Source organism: Astatotilapia calliptera, chromosome 12 (genome assembly GCF_964374335.1).
Source record: "Astatotilapia calliptera chromosome 12, fAstCal68.1, whole genome shotgun sequence".
NCBI classification, from domain to species: Eukaryota; Metazoa; Chordata; class Actinopteri; order Cichliformes; family Cichlidae; genus Astatotilapia; species Astatotilapia calliptera.
The window spans coordinates 38138330-38158834 of NC_137433.1; the positions used below are offsets into that span (position 1 = coordinate 38138330).

The 20505-nt window shown below is 47.9% G+C and overlaps 1 protein-coding gene across 4 annotated transcripts in view; it reads right to left on the reverse strand.

Moving 5' to 3' along the window:
• Nucleotides 1-3591: 3591 nt before the first annotated feature.
• The window catches only part of kank1a (KN motif and ankyrin repeat domains 1a), a 57167-nt gene continuing 40253 nt past the window's right edge, over nt 3592-20505 (reverse strand). For 2 of the 4 annotated variants that reach the window (XM_026186113.2, XM_080308929.1), the window contains exons 3-12: nt 12806-15463; nt 10715-10879; nt 8318-8414; nt 7885-8103; nt 7681-7768; nt 7288-7507; nt 5769-5911; nt 4726-4926; nt 4500-4598; nt 3592-4373 (exon numbers count right to left, since the gene is read on the reverse strand). In XM_026186113.2, the coding sequence (XP_026041898.2) occupies nt 4311-4373; nt 4500-4598; nt 4726-4926; nt 5769-5911; nt 7288-7507; nt 7681-7768; nt 7885-8103; nt 8318-8414; nt 10715-10879; nt 12806-15463 (3953 nt within the window). In that variant the 3' untranslated portion in view covers nt 3592-4310. Of the gene's footprint in view, nt 4374-4499; nt 4599-4725; nt 4927-5768; nt 5912-7287; nt 7508-7680; nt 7769-7884; nt 8104-8317; nt 8415-10714; nt 10880-12805; nt 15464-16487; nt 16632-20505 lie in introns of those variants that run through there. The other 2 variants (XM_080308932.1, XM_080308931.1) reach the window with 2 other exon arrangements.

The window sequence follows — 20505 nt, forward strand, 5'->3', positions numbered from 1 at the left end:
TGTAATTGGCTAAAAATAACTTAGCCTACTGGTCAGAGGGACGTTGTTAGCTTTCCACATTCTGACACTTCAAATACTTCAGGAGCTGTCCGCTCAGCATCAGCACCACGGAAACACACGGATACATCCGTAGAATCGAGACAGAATTCACAATGTGTTTTTGGGACTTTCAGGTGTTTGGACCAATGTTTTATTTTCTGATCAAACCAGAAATCTTTAATGAGCAGCTGGATTTGTCTCGCATGGTCGAGTTAATGCAACATCGAAGCAGCTGGAATCCACAGCTGTGTGTGTTCATGGAGCTGCATGTTCACCTGCTGGACATCACTACCTGACAAGTTTAGCTGTCTTCAGAACATTGCAGAGGCCTTATTGACAGTATTTGGCTCTGTCTGTGTGAGCAGGTTTTCTCTCACATGAGTCCTCAGGCAGCCTCTGAATGCTGGACACTGGGAGACCTGTGTCTCTGAGTGAGAGCCCAGAGATCACATGTGTGTCACTGTATTATCAAACATGCCATATTGGCCCAGTTTATTTCTCTTATCATTGTTGTGAGGAGACCATAAATAGCATTTGTATTTTCTGTTGTACAGTTCATTTGCTGTTATGGATAAAAAGTGTCTTTTGTTTCCAAATAGCTGATAACTATTCACTGACAGCTGCCAACATCTGTGAACAAATGATTCTATAAAGTTGTTCTATATAGTGTGTAACTGTTCATATAGAGCGTTATTAAATTTATTGCTATGCAATCATATGGCACACTGACTTCAATTCAATTTTATTTATATAGCGCTAAATCACAACATAAGTCGCCTCAAGGCGCTTCATGCTTCTGAGGAAATTTTAGATGCACTCGTCATCAGAGAGGTTGCCGACCCCTGCTCTAGCTTTTAGGAAATGTCCATTTTCACATGTCTAACAAAGAAAAAGCTCCAGCACCATGAAGCAGCAGTAGGATCATTTTGGGCGGGGACAGTAGCACGCCTTATTGAATGTCCCTCCACCTGCTGCCAGGTTGCAGACGTTAGGATGTCATCAGTGGAAGCCTGGGGAACATGACTACCACTGCATCTGTAATCACACCAGCAGAAAACAAGCTTATCAATCTCCACTGAAAACATTAGTTTACAGTATAAGTTGTGGCAAGTAGTCTTTTTTCCCTAAAGTCTTAGCATGACTTCTTTTGTTAATATAGTTGTTTTTGATCACAGCATTGCTTTCTGGCTTCAGTTAGTTTTAAATATGTGTTAAACAGGAGTAATGTCTTTGCTGCATCTGGCTGAGAGACTTCTGTGTTCACCCTCTTTCAGTATTCTCATAAAAATGAGGACAAAGAGGGAATTTAACTTTTCATTAAGCTCCCCTCCAAGGTATGGAGGCCTATCACGGGCCGGGATGGTCCATTTGATAAAGTAAATCTGTTGGGCATCTTTCGTCGCCTTTAGACAATTCTGATGGCAAAACCCCCCCCCAAAAAACCTTTTCATTAAGCTACCAAGCGCAACACGGAGGTCGCTGTAAGCTGCTCTTGCTCTGACAAAACGCAACTGCATGTTGTTTGTATTTGCGTGTCTTCTTCATCATCATCATCACCACCACCTTTATTTATAAAGCACTTTGGAACTGTAAAATAAAATTACATGAGATAAATAAAAACCAAATAAAAGAAGAGTGTCATTTAATCATTAATTGAACAACTACTTCAATTAAACCTGGTTCTGTGTGGGAGGAGAGGAGCAGGGAAGACGTCAGCAGCCAAGGCCATTTTAGGTCCGACTGAGCTTCATTCAGCCTCCAACTCATCAGTGTGTTAAACATCAGGGAGAGGTGTGTGGACGTTGGGTTTCAGGTCATCAGGGCCTTGTTGCGCTGCATTGAACCAAACTGCAGATAACTGCAAACAAATGTATGAAGGTAAGTGACCTCTTAAAGTGCAAATGAATCCTAAGATGATGGTTACCACAGCAACAGTAACTGTTAACAGAAAGAGCAGCTCAACAGCAGGCAGGTGCAGGTGAAAGCTAACTAACAGTGTGAAGCAGCAGCTGCAGGATCTGCTGCATGGTTTCATCATCTGTGATAAGAAATCAAATCTCTTATGAGTGTGAGCAGGTCGTTTCCTCACAGGTTCACAGAGCTTGTTGTCAGCAGGGCAGATAAAACAGCACCGAGCCTCTACAGGGGGCATCCGGATTTGAACCGGAGACCTCAAATGCTCTACCACTGAGCTATGCCCCCCTCTGCTTGTGCTTTCAGGCAGAATCAGGCCTCTGTCTGAACAGTGCAGCAAAAACAGAGCTCAGGTCAAACCTGCTGGCCCTTGATCATATTAACCTGGGTCATGAAGTCTCTTCATTTATTGTGTTTATCTCCCAAAGCTGGAAAACTCCAGCAGGTCCGAGTTGTTGAACACATCAAACATGTAACCGTCAGCTTATGGTCAGAAACAGCAGAACGGTTTAAACTCAGTAAAACAAAATGACCAAAATCTTAAAGTAAAAAGAACTTTTTGAAGCAGAATTTGCACGTGCTCACTTTGTTTCTTCTGCTCTGCGATTGGCTCGTTCTTGTTTTTATCCTGGTGGATGAACCTTAGTGAGTTGGCGGCGTGTCTTGAAAGCTGCTTTTCTAAATTAAAGCTATATTTTTTGTACTGATTTGAATCGACCCCTGTGCACATGCTTTTTACGTAATGCTGTTTTTCTTTAAGATGAAATAATAAAATATGTTCAAATGAAACAGTTGTTGCCATTTTTGGGCAACAACCCAGAAATGTTTGAACAAAGAGCCTCCAGACACCCCGGAATCAATGAAAATAGTTCAGGACATTTCTGAAATCAGAATACTTTATTAATCCCAAAGGAAATTAGGGATCGACTGATCGCCAAACTATAACTTTAAGGCTGCACTACACAAATATCCCACTGTGACATTGTCTCTGCATGAAGGAGCGCTGGACTCCTCAAACAGAAAAGCTTCTCGATGCTGGACAGTGACAGGACCCACCAGAAGATGTCAGACACTCAAGCCAGTCATGAAGTCCGTTGGTTCAGTCAGATACGTTCACACCAGCGTCCTGCTGGAGGTCATTTTGCTCTGGCAGTGCTCAGCATGTTCCTCTTTGCACCAAGGAGCACTTACTGGTCCCACTGATGGGTTATAGTCCTGTCCAGGTCTCCTGGAACGAGCTCCTTTTGTTTGCAGCAGTGGATTTGTTTTGGAGGAGCCAGACTTTAATTTTTAAAGTGGTCTTGAGCAACACTTCTGCAGCTTTCTGAAAGTCTTCAGGGTTTTTCTTTGGACTGTGTGATTTTTCCTCTCTAGTCCTGATACCTGAGGATCTTTAAAAAAAAAAAAAAGAACCACTGACATATGAATCAATTAATCTCAGAATTTCCCCAGTTTTCTTGTAAAAGAGAAAAAAAAAAAGGTTGATCTGAGGACTTGTTTTTATGCCTTTTACTCCAACACTGACCTCCCTGCTGCTCATGAACCACGGTTTTGTTCACAGGTCAGTTTCTTCATTAACTGGTATGAAACCGTTCTGCAGAAACGTCGAGCGGTGAGAACAAACCCGACACGTCTGGATTCTTTAATTGGTGTTTATTGTTACATGGTAAAGTTTAAGGCACTTCAAATCTCACGTGAGCATGAAAGTCAGTACCTTGATGAAAACTAGAGAACTTATTTTACACAGAAGGAAACTGGAGTCAAACGACCACCGTATGTACAACGTAATACATCTCTGCATTAAAAACTATACTCTGATAAATATATAACCTCGTGGATTGTTAAGTAGTAAAAGGAAATATTCAAAATACTGTGATTCTTCTTTTTAAATAGATACAAATCATTTGTATAAAAGTAAAACTTCTCCAGTTTAGCTCACGCCGACGTGACACCGGGATGTCGAGGCCAGCGGTATGTACAGGATGGCCGGATCGCGCTCCATCTCTGACGCTCGCAAACATAATTAAAAATAAAATCAAATGACGAGGGTTTGGTGCTCTTTATGATCAACACTGAGCATCAAGTAAAAAAAAAAAAAAAGGCATATTTTAGTTTAAAGGTTGGTCTGAACTCCAGAGTTTGTGACTTTGGACACGTTTCAGCCAGTCTGTGAAGCACCAGCTGCTTACATTCATATTCAAAGGGCACTTTGGGCTCGCCGTGGAGGCAAATGTGCACATAGATCAAAGAAAATCCAGAAATCTCATTGGTTGGTTGGGTAAATCCAGCGATGGGTAAGGCGTCGTGCATGAGAACCAATAGCAGCGCAGGGTTTGTGGGCAGAGGAGAGGCTGGGTTTAATCAAACATGCCCCTCCGGGTCGGACTCGGGGACGTTTTTCTGCCGAGTCGAGGCGTTCCCTAAAACACACACACACACACACACACACACACACACACACACACACACCAGATTATTAGGAAGGAGGTTCTGAAATGTGTGACGAAGCTTCCATGATTTGGTGCAACATTAAAAGGACGACTCACTGGTGACTGGGCTTTGGAGAAGTTGACGTGAGCATAAAGCAGCACTGCGATGTCCTTGTGTCCCGCCTCCAGAGCTATGGACAGAGCGCTGCTCTCATCCTGGTGGAGCAAACAAAATAAGTCAGCATGACCAAAAGAACAGCATCTACACACCTGCAGTGCTTCTCTAATGTTAGAAACCAGTGGGTCCAACATTACAGCAACAAAGTTCTTCTACACAACTCACACTGTCGCTGAGCGTGGCGTCACAGCCCGGCCGGGCCAGCAGCAGCTTGACGATCTCGACGTGGCCGTGCTCGCTGGCGCACATGAGCGCCGTCGAGCCCTCGTCGTCCTGGATGTTGACGTCGGCGCCGTGAGCCAGCAGAGCTCGAACCATGTCCATCCTGCCGTGACTGACCGCCAGCATCAGCCCCGTCTGGCCGGCCTGCGGCGGGGACAAAAGCACGGTGAGCAAACCGGCCTCCACGCCGACGCGTTCGTGCAAATATCAACTCTGAACTAAAACGGTTTCATTAAATGGAGAGCTCTGATCACACAGCTGCCGTTTTCAATGAAGCCACACAAACATCCACAGTATCACAGCACAGCCAGTACAACTGGCGGTGGGCGGAGCCTGGGTGAAGCAACGATGCATGGTTCAGGTAACGAAGGAACAATCATCCAGATGATTGATGTTACTGTTTATTCATGATCACAGGATGCAAACAATCCTTTTCTATATTTCAACATGTTTGAAAACTCTCCTAGAGGCAGTTCGACGTTGGTTTGTGTTCATCAGCACACATTGTGCCACAAACACACCGAGTGGCACCAGGTCAAAATCTCTCCAGCAGCTCTGAGAAGCTTTGTCTGGAAGCAGTCCACGCTAACGGGTCGTGTTCCCGCTGCATCGTTCCCAAACACGAGTCCAGATCAAATGTTCAGTATTTCACAAACTTAAATTTGTCTCACTTTTAAAAGTCCAGGCTTTACCTTTCTCCACCACACGGTGTCACTAAAGTGCAATTTTCCCCCTTCAGCAGCTCCAGAGGTTTAAACTAAACTCTGTTTAAACTCCTGCAGGCAGTCGTTCATCGACTCATGTTTAGCTTCATTTGTGCATTTCTGATTTTTTCAGTAACGTTCCCGTTTCTGCTCCGTCCATCGTGCACGTTTCATTTCTGCTTTTGCTTCGTTTGCTTTTTAGGTCGCAGAGCGACTCTGCTCTTGTCTGGCCATCGTGACCTTCGTATTACTGCTGCGACCTTTTGACCTCCTCTCACTGACCTGACTGGCGCGTGCGTTGACGTCACCCTTGCCGAAGAGCTCCTCCACAATACGCATGTCCCTGGGCGTCTCCACGGCTGCGAGCGCGGCGAGCATGATGGGGGTGTATCCCGCCTTGTTCTGCTGGTTCACATTACACACGTCTGAAACACACACCAACACAGACAGTTTAAAACTTCCAGAAGGTTGGACAAAGACATTTTTGTCAGTGGTGGGTTGGGGGGGGGTCAGCCTGGACACTGACTCGTCACCGTCAGTCAACGACGTCACAGACGTGTCAGCACGTGACGCTTCTGTCAGTCGCTTCTCCTCGTGAATAAACAAAAAGGAAACACTCGAGTCGTATCGTCTGCTCCTCCTCACACTCTCTACAAGCTGAACACGCCAACATGGAGGGGGAAGAAACCCGTCAGAGGCCGGATGGGAGCGAAGCGAGCGGAGGCCTCAGCTAGAACTGGGACGGACAAAGGCTACAATGGGAGGAGGGGGCGGAGACGGCGTCACGGACACAAGGACACAAAAGGCCGAGGAGACAAAAGGCCTTCAGAGCAGCGAGTGGCAGCGACCTCATCACAGTCTATTGAGCCTCCGCGGAGCTCGCTGTGTGGGAGCGTCAGCGAGGACGAGAAAACTTTCCTGTCTTGGAGCCCAAATGTGAGCGTCCGTGTCGTCTACGTGTTCTTGGTGACATTTAACTCACACGTGCAGATTTCCTGCCCGAGCTTTAAAATATATTTTCTCACAGGAAGATATGGAAATGCAAACAGACCGTTTCTAGTCCTGCTGACTGGAAGTCATATTACTGCCACCACGTTTAACCACTCTTTATTACAACTCTGAGTCCAAACAAGCCTCGAGCCTGAGAGGAAGGCGGAGGAGCTGGAGGAGCCCCCTCCTGCTGTGTGGAGACAGCACCAACCGAAGCCGTTTGTATCCTTGTATCCTCACTTTCAGTGTTTTCCTTCATCGTCTTCCAGCGTGAAGCCGTGTCCCGCCTGCATCTGTGGCTCTGCATCACGAGGTCACTCAGCTGCCTTTGTGTCAAACTATCAGATAATTATTTTGCTGTTAACAGCAGGAGCTGCGGGGACAGAGAGGGAGGATCCTCCTCGACTGTCAGGACGGAGGAAAAAGGAGGTGAAGCACGAGGAGAAACCAGGAAGACAAAAAGGTGAAATCTGACCATCGTGACATCTGAGACGTTTTATAGACAACAAATAAAGACAGCACGTCCCTCAACATGAACGTCTCACTGCTCTGTGCCCACATCAAGTTAAATAAAGTTTTTTTTAAGTTGAACTTCATCCTACCCGCAGCGCTCCACCAGTGAACGAGCCGAGGACTTACAGGATGGACAGACGGTCTGCTGTCTTCAGTTTTTACATTTAGAAAACAAACACAAACAAACAGTATAAATGGAGAAGAAGAAGCTGGAGGCGGGAGATGAAGCCCTCCCTCAGCAGCGCCTCTCCTGGGAGCCGATCGCTTCAAAGCCGCCTCGCACGAACGCAGCTCTCACCTGCATCCAGCAGCTTCTTCACCACCTGGAAGTTTGAGTGTGAAACGCTGTAGTGCAGCGCCGTGTTGCCGTTGCCGTCGGCCATGTTGACGATGTGGCGCAGCACGGCGGGAGAGAAGTCCGTGAAAGCTCCCAGGTAGTCCTCCACCATGGCCGCCACCGCCGCCTTCTGGCTGGACACGCGGAACCACTCGTGCTGCACCGTGTTGAGACAGCCTCTCTGCACAGACAGGAAGTGACCATCAGCACGCTGACAGGCAAATTTAGCCAAAGGCCCAGCTCTGGGAGCACAGTGGGCGTGTCACACTGAATCCACTGTGGTGACTGGTCAGCGCTGCGCTCCAAACCACGTTTCATGACATCGTTTAACAAACAGCTGATCAGATTCCTCACCAGGTCTTTGTTGGTCACAGCCTTGGAGTCACTGAGGTGCGACTTGAGAACGTCGCATGCAGCCAGCATCTTCTCGCTCAGCTCGTACCTTTGAGTCGAGGTCAAACAGACGTCATTCTTCTAATAGCTTCAGCCTCATCCTAACACAACTGATCAAATTTACAGACAGAAAAATATCATCATGATTTCATCTTCTTTACTCGCCTCTCTCTCGTCTCCAGCTTCTCTGAACTTTCCTCGTCATCCTTCTTGTCCACGTCCTCTGCTCCCTCGGGCTGGAACTCCTCCCTCGTGCTCTGCCCCTCCACTTTCTGGTGTTCCTCCTTTCCTCCGTACCCCTCCTCCTCCTCCTCGTCCTCTTCGTCTGACCCAGAGGAGCTGCTGTCCTCTGAGCTGGAGTCGTCACTCGACGTAGTCTCGTATCTGCGCCACGAGGGGGCGACAGAGGTGCAGAAACAAAGATGTGAGTGCAGATCAGCAGCTCGGGTTTCATATTTGCGAACAACACTAACGAGCTCGTGAGGCTCGGCGTCGACGCAGCTGAGCAAACGTGAGCCCTGCCACCTTTGACCTCAGCCGGGACACAAACACTGAAAAACTCTCACGCTGCAAACTTCTGATTAAAAACATTTCTCACCCTCCGTTCACCCCGACGAACTGCAGGTTCTTCTTCGTGCCGTTGGAGTCGGCTCGGCCGTCTTTCTTCTTCATGATGGATTTCAGGATGCTCTGCCCTGCAGGAGACGCAGAACATCGTAAACCAGAGCCGACAACATGACACGTAATCCAGAATCAACTTAAACTCATCTGATAAATCGAACAGGCTGCTTTAAAACAGGGCTGTGTGTTTATCGTTAATAAAAAGCACCATGTAGGCGCGCTGTTATATCCAAACATGAATAGTTCATCGATACATAAAAAAGGAAACCCTTCATCATCACAATGTGACACAAAGTTCAACTTCAGGAAGCGATGAGGACGCAGCGAGGACGACGACAGAGCGACGACGACAGAGCAGCAACGAGGACGGAGCGACGACGATAGACGGAGCGACGGCACCGCCTGCACCGCCTGCGTCGTTTCCTCCTGTTGTCACTTTGATTTGCAGAATGCTTTTGTTTCCTGAGCGACAGAATCACGTTTAACTGCCGTCATGTGATGATTGTGTGTTCACATATTTTTGAACACTGCAGATATTCAGACGTCACTTATGAACAAAGATACGTTCCTCGTCAGGACTTCATCTCAAACAGACCCTCGTCACTAAATGAATAAACAATAAGATTAAATCAGATCTCTGACATCTGTAAGCTCCAGCTTCTATATTTCACCTCTGTTCATGAGCGCAGCGCCCCCTGTTGGAATCATGTTAAACAGCTGGACTATTTAGGCTCCCTTTTGTTTACAGCCGTGTGTGGCTGAGACAGTATTACAGGGCTGTGACAGACACACTTATCTGGAGTTTATGCATCATTAAAATAAGACCATTTATGTTTCCGTTATTTATAGTGTGTAAGGTGAGACTTTTCGGAGTGCAAAGTGTTTTTCCTTCGTCGTTTCCGTCTCTTTCCCATGTTTCATCACGATCCTCCTCATAAAATCATCCCTCCAACTCTCCTCCTGCATAATTAACACACCATGTAACTAAATAGCCCATTGAGCTGGTTACAAAGAGCCGATAACGCCTGAATGCTCCACTAAAAGTTCTGACATGATCGAGAGCTTTGGCAGAGACGAAAGCAGCCATTAAGTGTCCGTCTCATCTGTCCGTGAGGCGCTGGAAGCCGACTCAAAGCCCGAAGTATCTCAGTCATTTTAAGTAGAGGCCTCGAAAACCGAAATACCAGCAGAGCGAGCCAGAAACACTCAGCACATCTGCCAGGACTTGCCTCCACCGAGGGGCCTCCTTAACGCCGCGGGGAGTTCATGCATCAGCATGCAGGAGCTGCATGTGTACACACAGGCACGTGCGCTGCTCATTAGCAACAGAGTCGTTCAGCACGCTTCCCGTGTTTTGACAGCTGGGGGTGAGAGTGGCGCGAGCCGCTCGTCGGGCCGATGACGGCGCTCGTGGTGGCGTTTCACACGTCACCTGGCGTCTGCGCGAGGTAACCTCCTACAGTCAGCTCAGGTGAGGTAACGCGCACCTTACAGCAGCCGGGTTGTGAAAGAAGCGTTTGAATGTTCTGCTGAGGGGCCGTCTCTACAGCCAGCAGACCACAGCCTAAACATCTGGTCAGATAACTTAGGAAAACATCTGCTTCACGCTCCAGAGCCTCGCTCTTACTGTTCTGGCGCTCTGCTTCTGCACAGGAACAGGAACTAAAGCTGAAACAGTGACTTCAGCTCGCAGTGTTTATAACCCTGATAAATGGACTCGGGGGCCGAAGAAGGCAAATAAGATGTGTTTGACTCTCAAACTGAGCAACAGAGTCCAAAAAGCACGAGCTGACAATCTGATTCATGTTCCTGGGTCACAGAGCATCAGACATCAGCCCGTCTGCTGTGGAGGGAAAACCTTTGAATCATGTTAAGGTTCAGCACTTGACCATAAGACGTAGCAGTCAGGTGGGTGTGGCTGCAGCACCAAAATAAAACTGATTGAGCTAAAAGCAGAAGCAACACAGATCTGGGAGTCTATGATACTCGAAACCACCTTCAGCCTCCAGACCTCCATCTCAGAACCTGCAACCTCCACAGTCAGGACAGGGGTACATTTACACTGTCAGAGGCGTGGCCTGGAGCACTTTTGGCTGTCCAATTAGGATGAAGCTGTAGTATTTTATCAGGAAGTTCATTAGAAATAACGAGCAGGCGTCTGTGGGACGCCTCAGAGTCTCTGGACTAGCCAGACTTGTTAGCATTAAGCTCAAAACTACCCACAAAACAAACAGAAACTTCAAGATGTTGATTCCAACTACAGACGACAGTGGCAGGTCCATCTTTTATATGCAGCTTGTAAACTGCAGCGCTCTTAAAATATTTAATATTGGAATAATAATAACAACAATGAGCTGTGTTGTTGCAGTCGCACCATGCAGCGCTGTAGACATCTGGAGGTCCATGCGGCTCTTCTGCTCGGCCGCACTGATCTGCTGCTGCGACGGCGTGTTCGCAGGCGTATCCGCTGCTGTGAGGTCAGGTGACTTCTCCACGTGCTTCGCCCCGACAGACGACAGCTGGAGCTGCTGACTGCTCTCTGACAAGGGGAACAAAAGAAAAGGTCAGGCAGGTTTAGACATTTTGAGCTCTGAACGTTCACTTTGTTACCGTCTGAAACGACAGAGCGCCACAGAGGCGAGGAGCGATTTGAGATCCAGTTTTCTAAATCAAGACAGTTTTTCACTCCTCTGATTTGAAGACGGCAGCATTCAGTAGGAAAAAGGCTCTTGGTGCTCCAAGGAGCAGCATCAGCCGTGACTTTAATGTAACTGTGTGCTGAATGTTGATGGCAGGAGTAAAGTCACAAGAACGGGATAAAAACAAAAGAGGAAACGTGTGATGACATCGCAAAAGAGGCCAGAAAGGAGCACAGAGTCGCCGCGTGCTCATCTGCAACAACGTGTGTTATGTAAGGGAGAAGGAGCCATGAATCAGCATCAGCAGGGAGCTGTTAGTGAAGGCAGGGCGGCCCGCAAAAACAACAAGTGGAAGAATGGTGCGACATTACTGCCTCCTGAAAGAAATGAGCTCATTGTTGGTTCAAGTCCAAAGGCCCTGCCACATTTTTCAGGGTCACAGATCAGCACAGCCTGTCTGATCCTATCAGGATTCTCTTTACACGTGTGTGACAACCCCACCCCCTAAACTCCAAACCAGCACCCACCCTTCAGTCCTGAACTACACCTTGATTCAGCTCATTAGAACACTGACATGCATACAAATGTGTCTGAGACGAGCAGCACTCCTCCAGGGCTGAAAAACCTGCAGTTCCTCTAATGACCACTTGAGGCAGTCCCCATAGACTACCATGTTAAAACTTTAACTGTAGCTACTGCAAACTTCACATCACTCAGCTGAATGTCGACAGGTTTGTGCCGTCACAGCTGTCTGTAACCCGTTTAGGCCCATCGGAGCTTAAACGTAACATTTTTAAATCCTGGTAGAATTGCAACCACATAAGCTGGCGCACTTTTTTTGTATATGAAACTGGAGGAGTTGAAATTGCATAACATGCATTCAATTTTTTCCAAATGGCTTTGCAAAAAAAAAACAACAACAACAAAAACAACAAAAAAAAAAAAACAAAACATAAAAATCACTGCAACAACAAAAACATAATAATCCTGAAACACGCTTTGCCAATCTGATCAGCTGTTTGCAGCACTTCCTACATCAGCGCAAACCATCGCATGTTCACCATCACCAGTCAAAACCGGACGTGACGTCATGTTTTGGGGAAACGTAGTTTTTCCTTGCAGCGCCTCTCAAAGGTTTACTGTGTTTATGAAAGTTCATGCCTTTCTGTACAGTTTCTGGGAGGCTTAATTGACCTGTTGGAAGTAGATTCTCTTGATGCTGTTTTTTTATAATAGTTATTTCGTTTTTCCTGCAGTTAATAAAAAAACATTGTGTATCTCAAAAATGAAACTATGAAGACACTTGAAATTTCTGTAAGTAGAAACGTGTAAAAAAAAAATAAAAAATCCTTTTTTTGTAGTTTATTGCACTTCTTTTGCAATATGTGTAGTTATTATGGATTTAATGCACACACATTATTAAAATTTGGGATATAACGTTTGTATTGCTGCATAGCAAGTTGAAATACTCCCAGAAATGCCTACAGCATGTAAAAATATAAAGATAAGCACGAGGTCTGTGCTGTAGTTTTGAGTGAAGGAGGCATTTCAGTATTTTATGAATTTGTTACTTTGCTTTCATACAAACGAAATAATAACTTTAGGTTTGGAGGAAATGCTCGCTTTCAAAATGGAGAAGCAAACATGAAGAGGATGAAATGGAAATCACATCATCTCTGTGACAGCGGAGCAAACTCCATCAGCTGAGGACGATCAAATGACACGATCGTTAGCTACAGAAGAGCCATTATCATAATGGGAGGAAAGCTCGAGTCGGTCTACATGTCAGACTCTAGTCTGATATAATAAATAAACAGTACCCTCACCTTCTTTTGACTCCGCCTGCAGCTTCAGGATGTCCTCGGCGCTCCCGTACTTCATGACTGAGTTGATGGATGACAGTGTGCTGACCAGCTGACTGTTGATGACCCCAAACTGGGACTGGGGCTGGCCGAATGCCTCCGCCAGCTCGGTATAGTTCTCGGCCAGCAGCATTTGCTGCTCCTGCAGCAGCTTCTGCACGCGCTCGATGTAATGGTCCAAGCTGACGCCACCGTGCGCCTGCAGGGCGGCCGGATCAGCGTGCACAGCGGCCGGCGCAGGCTTCACCTCTGCCGTCTCTTGGCTGCCGATGCTCGCCACAGACTCAGCCGGCTGGGAGGGGCCACATGCTATGTTTCTGGTTTTTAAACCAACCAGGAAATTCTCATGGACGCTCACTGGCCCCACCCCGCATTCTTTGGTTTTAGTTGAGCTCAATTTGCCGGGCAAGAGCTCCACGTCCGAGGTGGTTCCAACGGCGATCGAACGCATCTTTGCCGTTGAGTGAACGTCTTTGACGAGTCCTTCTCCGGCAGCGACGGTCCGGGTTTCTGTGACCACCGTGTTGGTTTGCTTATCTGATGTAACCGACTCCATGTGAGTGAATGAGTCTGAGAGGACAGCGTGCTTCGTGTTCGTGGACTTGTGTGCAACTTCTGCCTCAGTGCTGGTCTCCTGAGTCAGGAACTCAGGAGCCGCCGTGACTCCAGAGTCCACTTGACTGACACGGTCAGTCTCAGTTCCTTGTGACACCAGCGTCTTGATGGGACTAACGATCACATCCACCGAACAGTCTCCACAGCCCACGGATCTCTGCTCTTTGCTGGCTTCCATCGCGGGTTCACCGAGGGTCAAGCTGTCCACCAGCTCCTCTGTGTTCACTCCCACCTCACAAACGCTGAGCTCTACGCCTACCTGCCGATGGCACGTCTCCACGTGCCGTCCTACACACTGGTCAGACACCTCCATCTGTTCGTGCACCACCCACCGGTCCATGGGGATATCCGGTCCTGTGGCGACGCTGTGCACAGAAGGCTGACAGGACACTCCTCTAGTCAGAGTCTGTGGACTTTTAGCAGTGCTAACATGGCTGAATTCCAGATGTTCGCCCACTCCCTGGCTGCGTGTCTGGACTTTCGCCTCCACACAGGCGCTGTACATCTCCGGCCTGACCATCAAACCTTTGTCTGCTTTTTTCTTGTTTGACCCACCGGCAGCTTGGAGCTCCAGTTTCAGCTTGCCCATCTCCATCTGATGAGTGGTTTCTTTGAGCTGCACCTCCAGGCGGTAGATCTTCTCCTTCAGGGAGTCGATGGTCTGCTGCTGGAGCTCGATCTCTTTCTCAGCTTCGCTGCTCATGCCCAGCATGGCCTCGGTGACGCCAACTGCAGTGCTCCGGATTTCCAGCCGCTCTGTAGACACCCCCGCGTCCCGAAAACAGCGTTCCTTCTCTGGCTTTCTTTGGGTGGCTGGAAGATTATTCATATTTTGATCAGTAACTATGCCAACAGACTTTTGGTGGGCCTGGTTCTGCGTGAGGTTTTGAGGCTGATTTTCATTTGCGTTGTCCTTGGAAGTCTTCTCCAGTGCTTGGACCTCAGCAGCCAGGCGTCTGAACTCCTCCAGCCTCTGAGCGCTCTGCTCCTGGGCTTCTGGCTCGATGATGTGCAGCTCCGTTTCCTTTTGGATGGGGCCCGGGTTTTCCATTTGGTCAGCGCAGCCTACACTGTAGGAACGTTTGCGGAAGCCGCCAAGACCTTGACCTTTTGATTGAGCAGCCAACTGTCTTTTCTCCTCCTGCAGAACGGCAATCTTCACCTGCAGGATGGGAATGGTTTTCACCTGCTCTTCCAGCTCTTTCAGCTTCTTGAGCGCCACGACCATCTGCTCCCGGATTTGCTGCAGGTGTAACGGGCTGACGTTCGTTACCGGGGTAGCCACGCCAGAGCTCATGGGGCTGTGGCGGATGGAGCTGCCCCTGGATGGTGGGTAATAGGGGTTATACTCTCCGTTAGGGAGATGACCGTTGATGGGCAGAGTCTGATAGGTGTTGGGAGAGATCTGGCTTGTGCCTATGGAGCCAGAGTAGGAGGACAGCGAGCTGCTGGAGCCCATACCACCGAAGCTGGCGAGACGCCGGCGGGGCATCGGAGGCTCGCTTAGCGGCTGCAGAAGCGCACGCTCCTGCTCCAGCCGACGGCGGGTCTCCATGAGGGTCTTCTCCACTTGAGGGTTGTGCCGAGGGGCAAACCTGGGCGACGGCGGGGGGAGGAGCTGTTTCTGCTCTGCGAAGCTTGAACACGGCTGATGCAGAGGCACCTCACAGGCTGCCCTGGAGAGGGTGGGGGTCAGCGGGGCAGCGGCCCTGTTGGTGAAGAAGACCGGGGACTGTTTGCCGTCACTGTTGGAGGAGGACAGCGAGTCTGTGGAGGTCCATTCAGCCTGAGCGCCGACCCCGCCAGTGCTGCCCCGAGGCACCACCGAGGGTTTGGCCACTTTGGGCTTCCTCTGGATACTCAGCTTCTTAATAGTGTTGCCCCTCTCGATGTCGTCAACATACTTGAGGAAGTCCAGGTCTAACTGATAACCATAAGGAGTTTCAACATAGTAGGGGGCCTCAGAGTCCTTCTCGTCTTCTGTGCTTGGGCATCTTTGTCCTCTTTCTGTAAGAGAGACCACAAAAATGTATTAGTGTCGCTTTAATGCTGGAAACAGACCGATTTATAGACTCGTACATACTGAGAGGATCTACTGAGCAAGTCTGTGACAGTGTGAGAGTCAGGAAAATCATTTATCCTGTTAATTTGAGACATAAAATCACAATAAACCCACTCTTACATATACATAGATCTATGCACATTTTATTCAGCCACATGATAAAAACAGGAGGAGGAAAATAAAGAGGACAAGTCCACAAATCCCAACAGCTTCATCTGATCCGACTCTTAACGTGCAGGTATTTTCTTTGTTTACACAGAGTTAGTCTAATGCTCGCAGCACGCTGCCGGCACCTCTGGCCACAGACGGTCGTCATCATTTGACAGAGCGAGTACAAACATCTCAAATTTCTCACATCTCTGCATCTCACATAGTTTGGGTCCAACTAAAACATTATCTGCCAAAATAATTAGCACTCAGGCTTTTCCACAAAAGCGGCAGGAGATTTAAAACAAAATTAATCTGTCAAAGTCGGCTCACCGAGGTGTGACGAAACCAAAGGTTCAAAGCTGTGACACAAACAGACCGTCGCTTCCAAAGCTCACATAAGAAAGAAGGCAAAGGGGGCTCTGAGAGGCGACGTCAATATTCCCTCGTTCAAAATCCATCCAGTGTCCACGTTTTAGCTGTTACAGGCAGAAGTGACCACGAGCTATCACCCAGTTAAAAGAGCAGCTACGGGCCAATCAAAGCTGCTTAAATCAAAGTCCAAACTCCAACACTTCCAGCTGAAAATGCCCTCCGTCACAGCCAGGCCGCCGCATTCACACCGCGTTGGCTAAATACAGAGGCTTGTTCTTGGTATGCCTGGAACTCTCAGTGACTAAAGCAAACACAGGCTGGAAATAAACAGCCCTGCTCTTCCCTTCCAGTCCGCCCAGCTCCTTTCCATTCAGCAACAGGAGGAGGGAACTACAGGGATAAGCCTGCTGCTAAAACCTCTGCATGTGTTGCTCAAACTTCACTCACCGCACACCAGCAGCTCTTTAACTGGACGTTTCCTCCTCTGCTCCTCTCGGCTTCACATTCACGGCTCTGTGCTGGGATCGCAACTACGCCTTCTCCTCACTCTGTGCTCGCTTTCACAATCCTCTCTCCACACGGGACATAAAAAGCTCCACTATTGGTGTAAACTACACGCAGCGCTGCTCTGGTGCACCATTGGACAGCTGCTTCCTCCAATCGTGTGAGGCTAGAGCCGGGCGCTTCCCTTCCTAAATAAGAGTCCTGTTATGCATGGAGGGGAGGTGAACCCACAACAATAACAGTCTGTTCTTGACACCAGTCACACTTTTACACTGGTCTATGCTCCATGATACAAAGACTCATCCGTGACTTACAGTCAGTTTGTGTCCACGCCTTTATTTTCAGAAGTTACCTTCGTTTTTCTACCAGGTAAAGAAAACTGAGGGGAAACACCTGAGTGCACGTACACACACACACACACACACACACACACACACACACACACACACACATACACACACACACACACACGGAGTGACCTGGTCCGTGCACGGCTAAATCTACCCCCTCAGTGTTCAGCCTGTGATGATAACACTGCATGGATTCCAGTTCAATTCCATTTATATGGCACCAAATCACAGCAGCAGTCGCTTCAAGGTGCTTTATGCTGTAAGGTAAAGACTTTATTTAAATCATGCTGTGTCACAATTTTAAACTAGTCTGCACTCCTGACAGTTGTTTGGGGGGGAAAAAGCCAGTTTCCTCGTGTTTTCTGATTTTTTGTTTTTGTGAGTCGAGCGTCTGACAGCTCCGTCTGCAGACAAAGCCCCGGCTGTTTTCTGCTGCCCTGAGAGTCACGTCCCGTTTTTCCCCCTGGTATAAATATTCTGAGTGCACAGTCACGGTCTTGTGCTGTCTGGTTTGGAGGAGTCCCCCTGTGGCACGAGCGCCAACCGGCCGTGTCGCATGTGACGGGCGGCTCTGTGGCACGGACACTCCGAACAGCTGAGCGATGACCTCATCAGCTGACAACTGATGGGGTCGGGCAGCAGGACAGCGAGAAGAGCCCGGGCGTCTGCTGCAGCTAGCAGCTGTGAGCTCGTCAGTCTGAGGGGGTCACATGACAGTTAGCACAGCGAGGCTGCTGGACTTCATCTCCCTTCTTACAGACCACGTCTTCAGCCCTGCCTAAAGCCGTTTGCACAGCCATGAAAAGGAGGCATTATTCTGTTCCCCAAACTGAGCTGCACCAGTGTGACCAAGCCCTCGAAAACAGGACCTGCAAACTTCCCTCTTTATCTGCCTCAGCAGCCAATGAGAGGAGAGAGAAAAGCACATTTCTGGTTACAATTTGGTCATAAAATTATTTTCTCATTTTCCCCTGAACATCCTGGATGTTAAAACACCACATTACTGTCGTTTAGTGTATCCGGCCTGATGGTGGAATCGACCTTCTTGCTGTGAGGAAACAGTGCTGCTGTACGAGTTTTTAATTTAGCAAATTTAGGGACTCATCATACTTCCTCTCTTTTCCACCTCATTTTCTCCTCTTGCTCCAAAGCTCACAGCTCAGCCTGTTCGTGTGGGAATTTCAGCCTCGTTCTTTCAGCTGTGACCAGGTGGGTTTAACGCTCTGCTTCCAAGTGCAGAACAAACATACAAACAACTGAAATCATTATTTGAGGGTCCAAAAGTGCTTTAATCAGCTGATGAAGATAAGCCGTTTCCTCAGGTGATAATCATCTGACACTTTTTACAGAAAGTCTAATCGTCTCTGAACTCAAACCATTAATAAGCTGAGCTCCAGTATAAACAGCTGGTTTTTAATCGTTTAGTTTCAGGGGGATACATGTTTTTTTCTTACCCATCCAAGGACATTAAGACCAAATACAGCTATGAGCATGTGCACCGTGTATTAATAAAAGACAGAATAAACAAAAATGCCTCTTTTAGTCAAAGTCGTCCAGCGGAGCAGAGTTTTAGTTTTGACCACACAGTTCCCGGCTTTGTTCTACTTCCCTCAGATATTCAAATATTTCTGCCTAATTATCAAAGGTGAGCCATATGTACAAGCTCACAGGCCACAATGAGGACTCGCAGCTCAAACAGAAACTTGCTTCAGAGTCAAACACCAGTTCCTCACACGTCCCTCTGCAGCCAAACTCAGCAGCACGCACCGTCGGTAACACGTTTCAGTCGTTTCCATGTCCACAGACACGTGAGCCACGTAAAACACCCCGAACTGTGTCTGAGCTTTTCTCTGCTTCTCCAATCAGCTGCTGAAAATGTCCAGCCTTCATTCATTCACGCCGCTCAAGCTCTCCGTGTTTGCTCTTAAAATATGGGACTGCAGGCCGGCTCGGGCCCCGATGTTGACGCTCTGAAGAAAAATATACAAGCGGGGCCGTGCTTATTTTACAGCGGCTCTGTAAAAGTTTAAATTTAGAGCTGACGAAAGCCTTTTAATTCCACAGCGCCATCAGACGCTGAATAAATGAGGCTACTGGGCTAAATGTGTCTGCCAGCTGTTTGTTAACCAGAGAAATTCAAGCCAAACTACCTGCTTTTACACACACACACACACACACACACACACACACACACACACACACACACACACTTTAATTACCAGTTACAGAAGGTTACATCTCACCTTAGAGCAGTTCCTCATCAGTCTGTGGACAGTTAGGGTGTCAGTAATCTTTAACTACATGTTTTAAATGTGTACGACCGGCCTGGAGTTAAAGCTGTTATGATCTGATAACATGTGCACTTAGGTGTGGTCCAAGACAACAACATTACGACCCACGCGTGGGGCGATCCGGGGATATTAGGATAAATGAGTGAACTGCTCGTTAGTGATGGTAGACAAAATGAGTTTAGGCCCAACTACAAAGCACTGGGCCTTGTGAATATCTGAGAGACGCCGACATCCACAGAAGAAAACACTGGAGTGTTCAGATCTGAGCAAACTGCCCTTTTATTTAGATTTTAATCTTATCGGTTCTGTCCAACAGCTCACGTTCAATTTAAGTTCCTGCTCAAAAGGGATCGAGTCTCCAGTGTTCTAAGATCTTTAGTGACGCTCCAAAAAGTCCTGAAATAACAAAGAAAACAAACTTGTTTGGGAACACCCGTTTCACTGTTGGTACCTCACGTGTACATATTTACCAGTATCCAGTATGCACACGCTGCTTCTGGGTCTGAAAAGTGAAGTGTGCCTTTAACCTGTATTTTTTTGGCCTTTATCAGACAGGAAAGTGGAGACAGGGTGGCAGGAAGCCGTGCAGATAATGGTCTGGGATGGAGCCCAGCTGCACGATGAGGCTGGAGTCTTCAGGTTTGTAGCTCACCTGTGTGCACAGGTACTGACCTAATTAATTAATGGCCACCAGGAGGCGGAACCTGTGGTTGCAAAGAGACTAAACGCCCTGCAGCAGGGGTGGGAAACTCCAGGCATGTTGAGGAGGTAATTCAGCCATTTAATCAGCTGTGTTGGGTCAAAAACAGCTAAAGCCTGCAGGACACCGGCGCTCGAGGCCTGGAGCTGGAGGAAACGAGCAGGTAACGTCACAGCACACCCGTCACATGACCCGTTCCAGTCGTATCCAGTTTCTTTCCTCAGGCCGTCGCTCTGACCAACACTTAGACACTCACATAGTGTCTGTACTTAAACAGCCCCCATACCTGCTGCCAAATCAAAGCATGCTATATAGTCGAGTCCTTGTGCGCTTACTGTATACATGTGTAACATTATCAAACCCTTATAACTCCATAATTTATCCCAACATCTTTGCACCAGTGCACTTATGTGCTACACGTGCCATTATCGTCTGTGATGTTGAGTTTGTCAGCGTTGCCTGTCGTCTGTTTGTTTACCTACACTGTGAGCAAAGAAAAGACTGCAGCCCAATTCCAAGCATGTGTCCACACAGTCTGTCTATAACGTTGATTTTGCAATAATTAACCTTTAACACAACCATCACTACCAACAGCATCCAGGAGAAACACTGAAAGACTC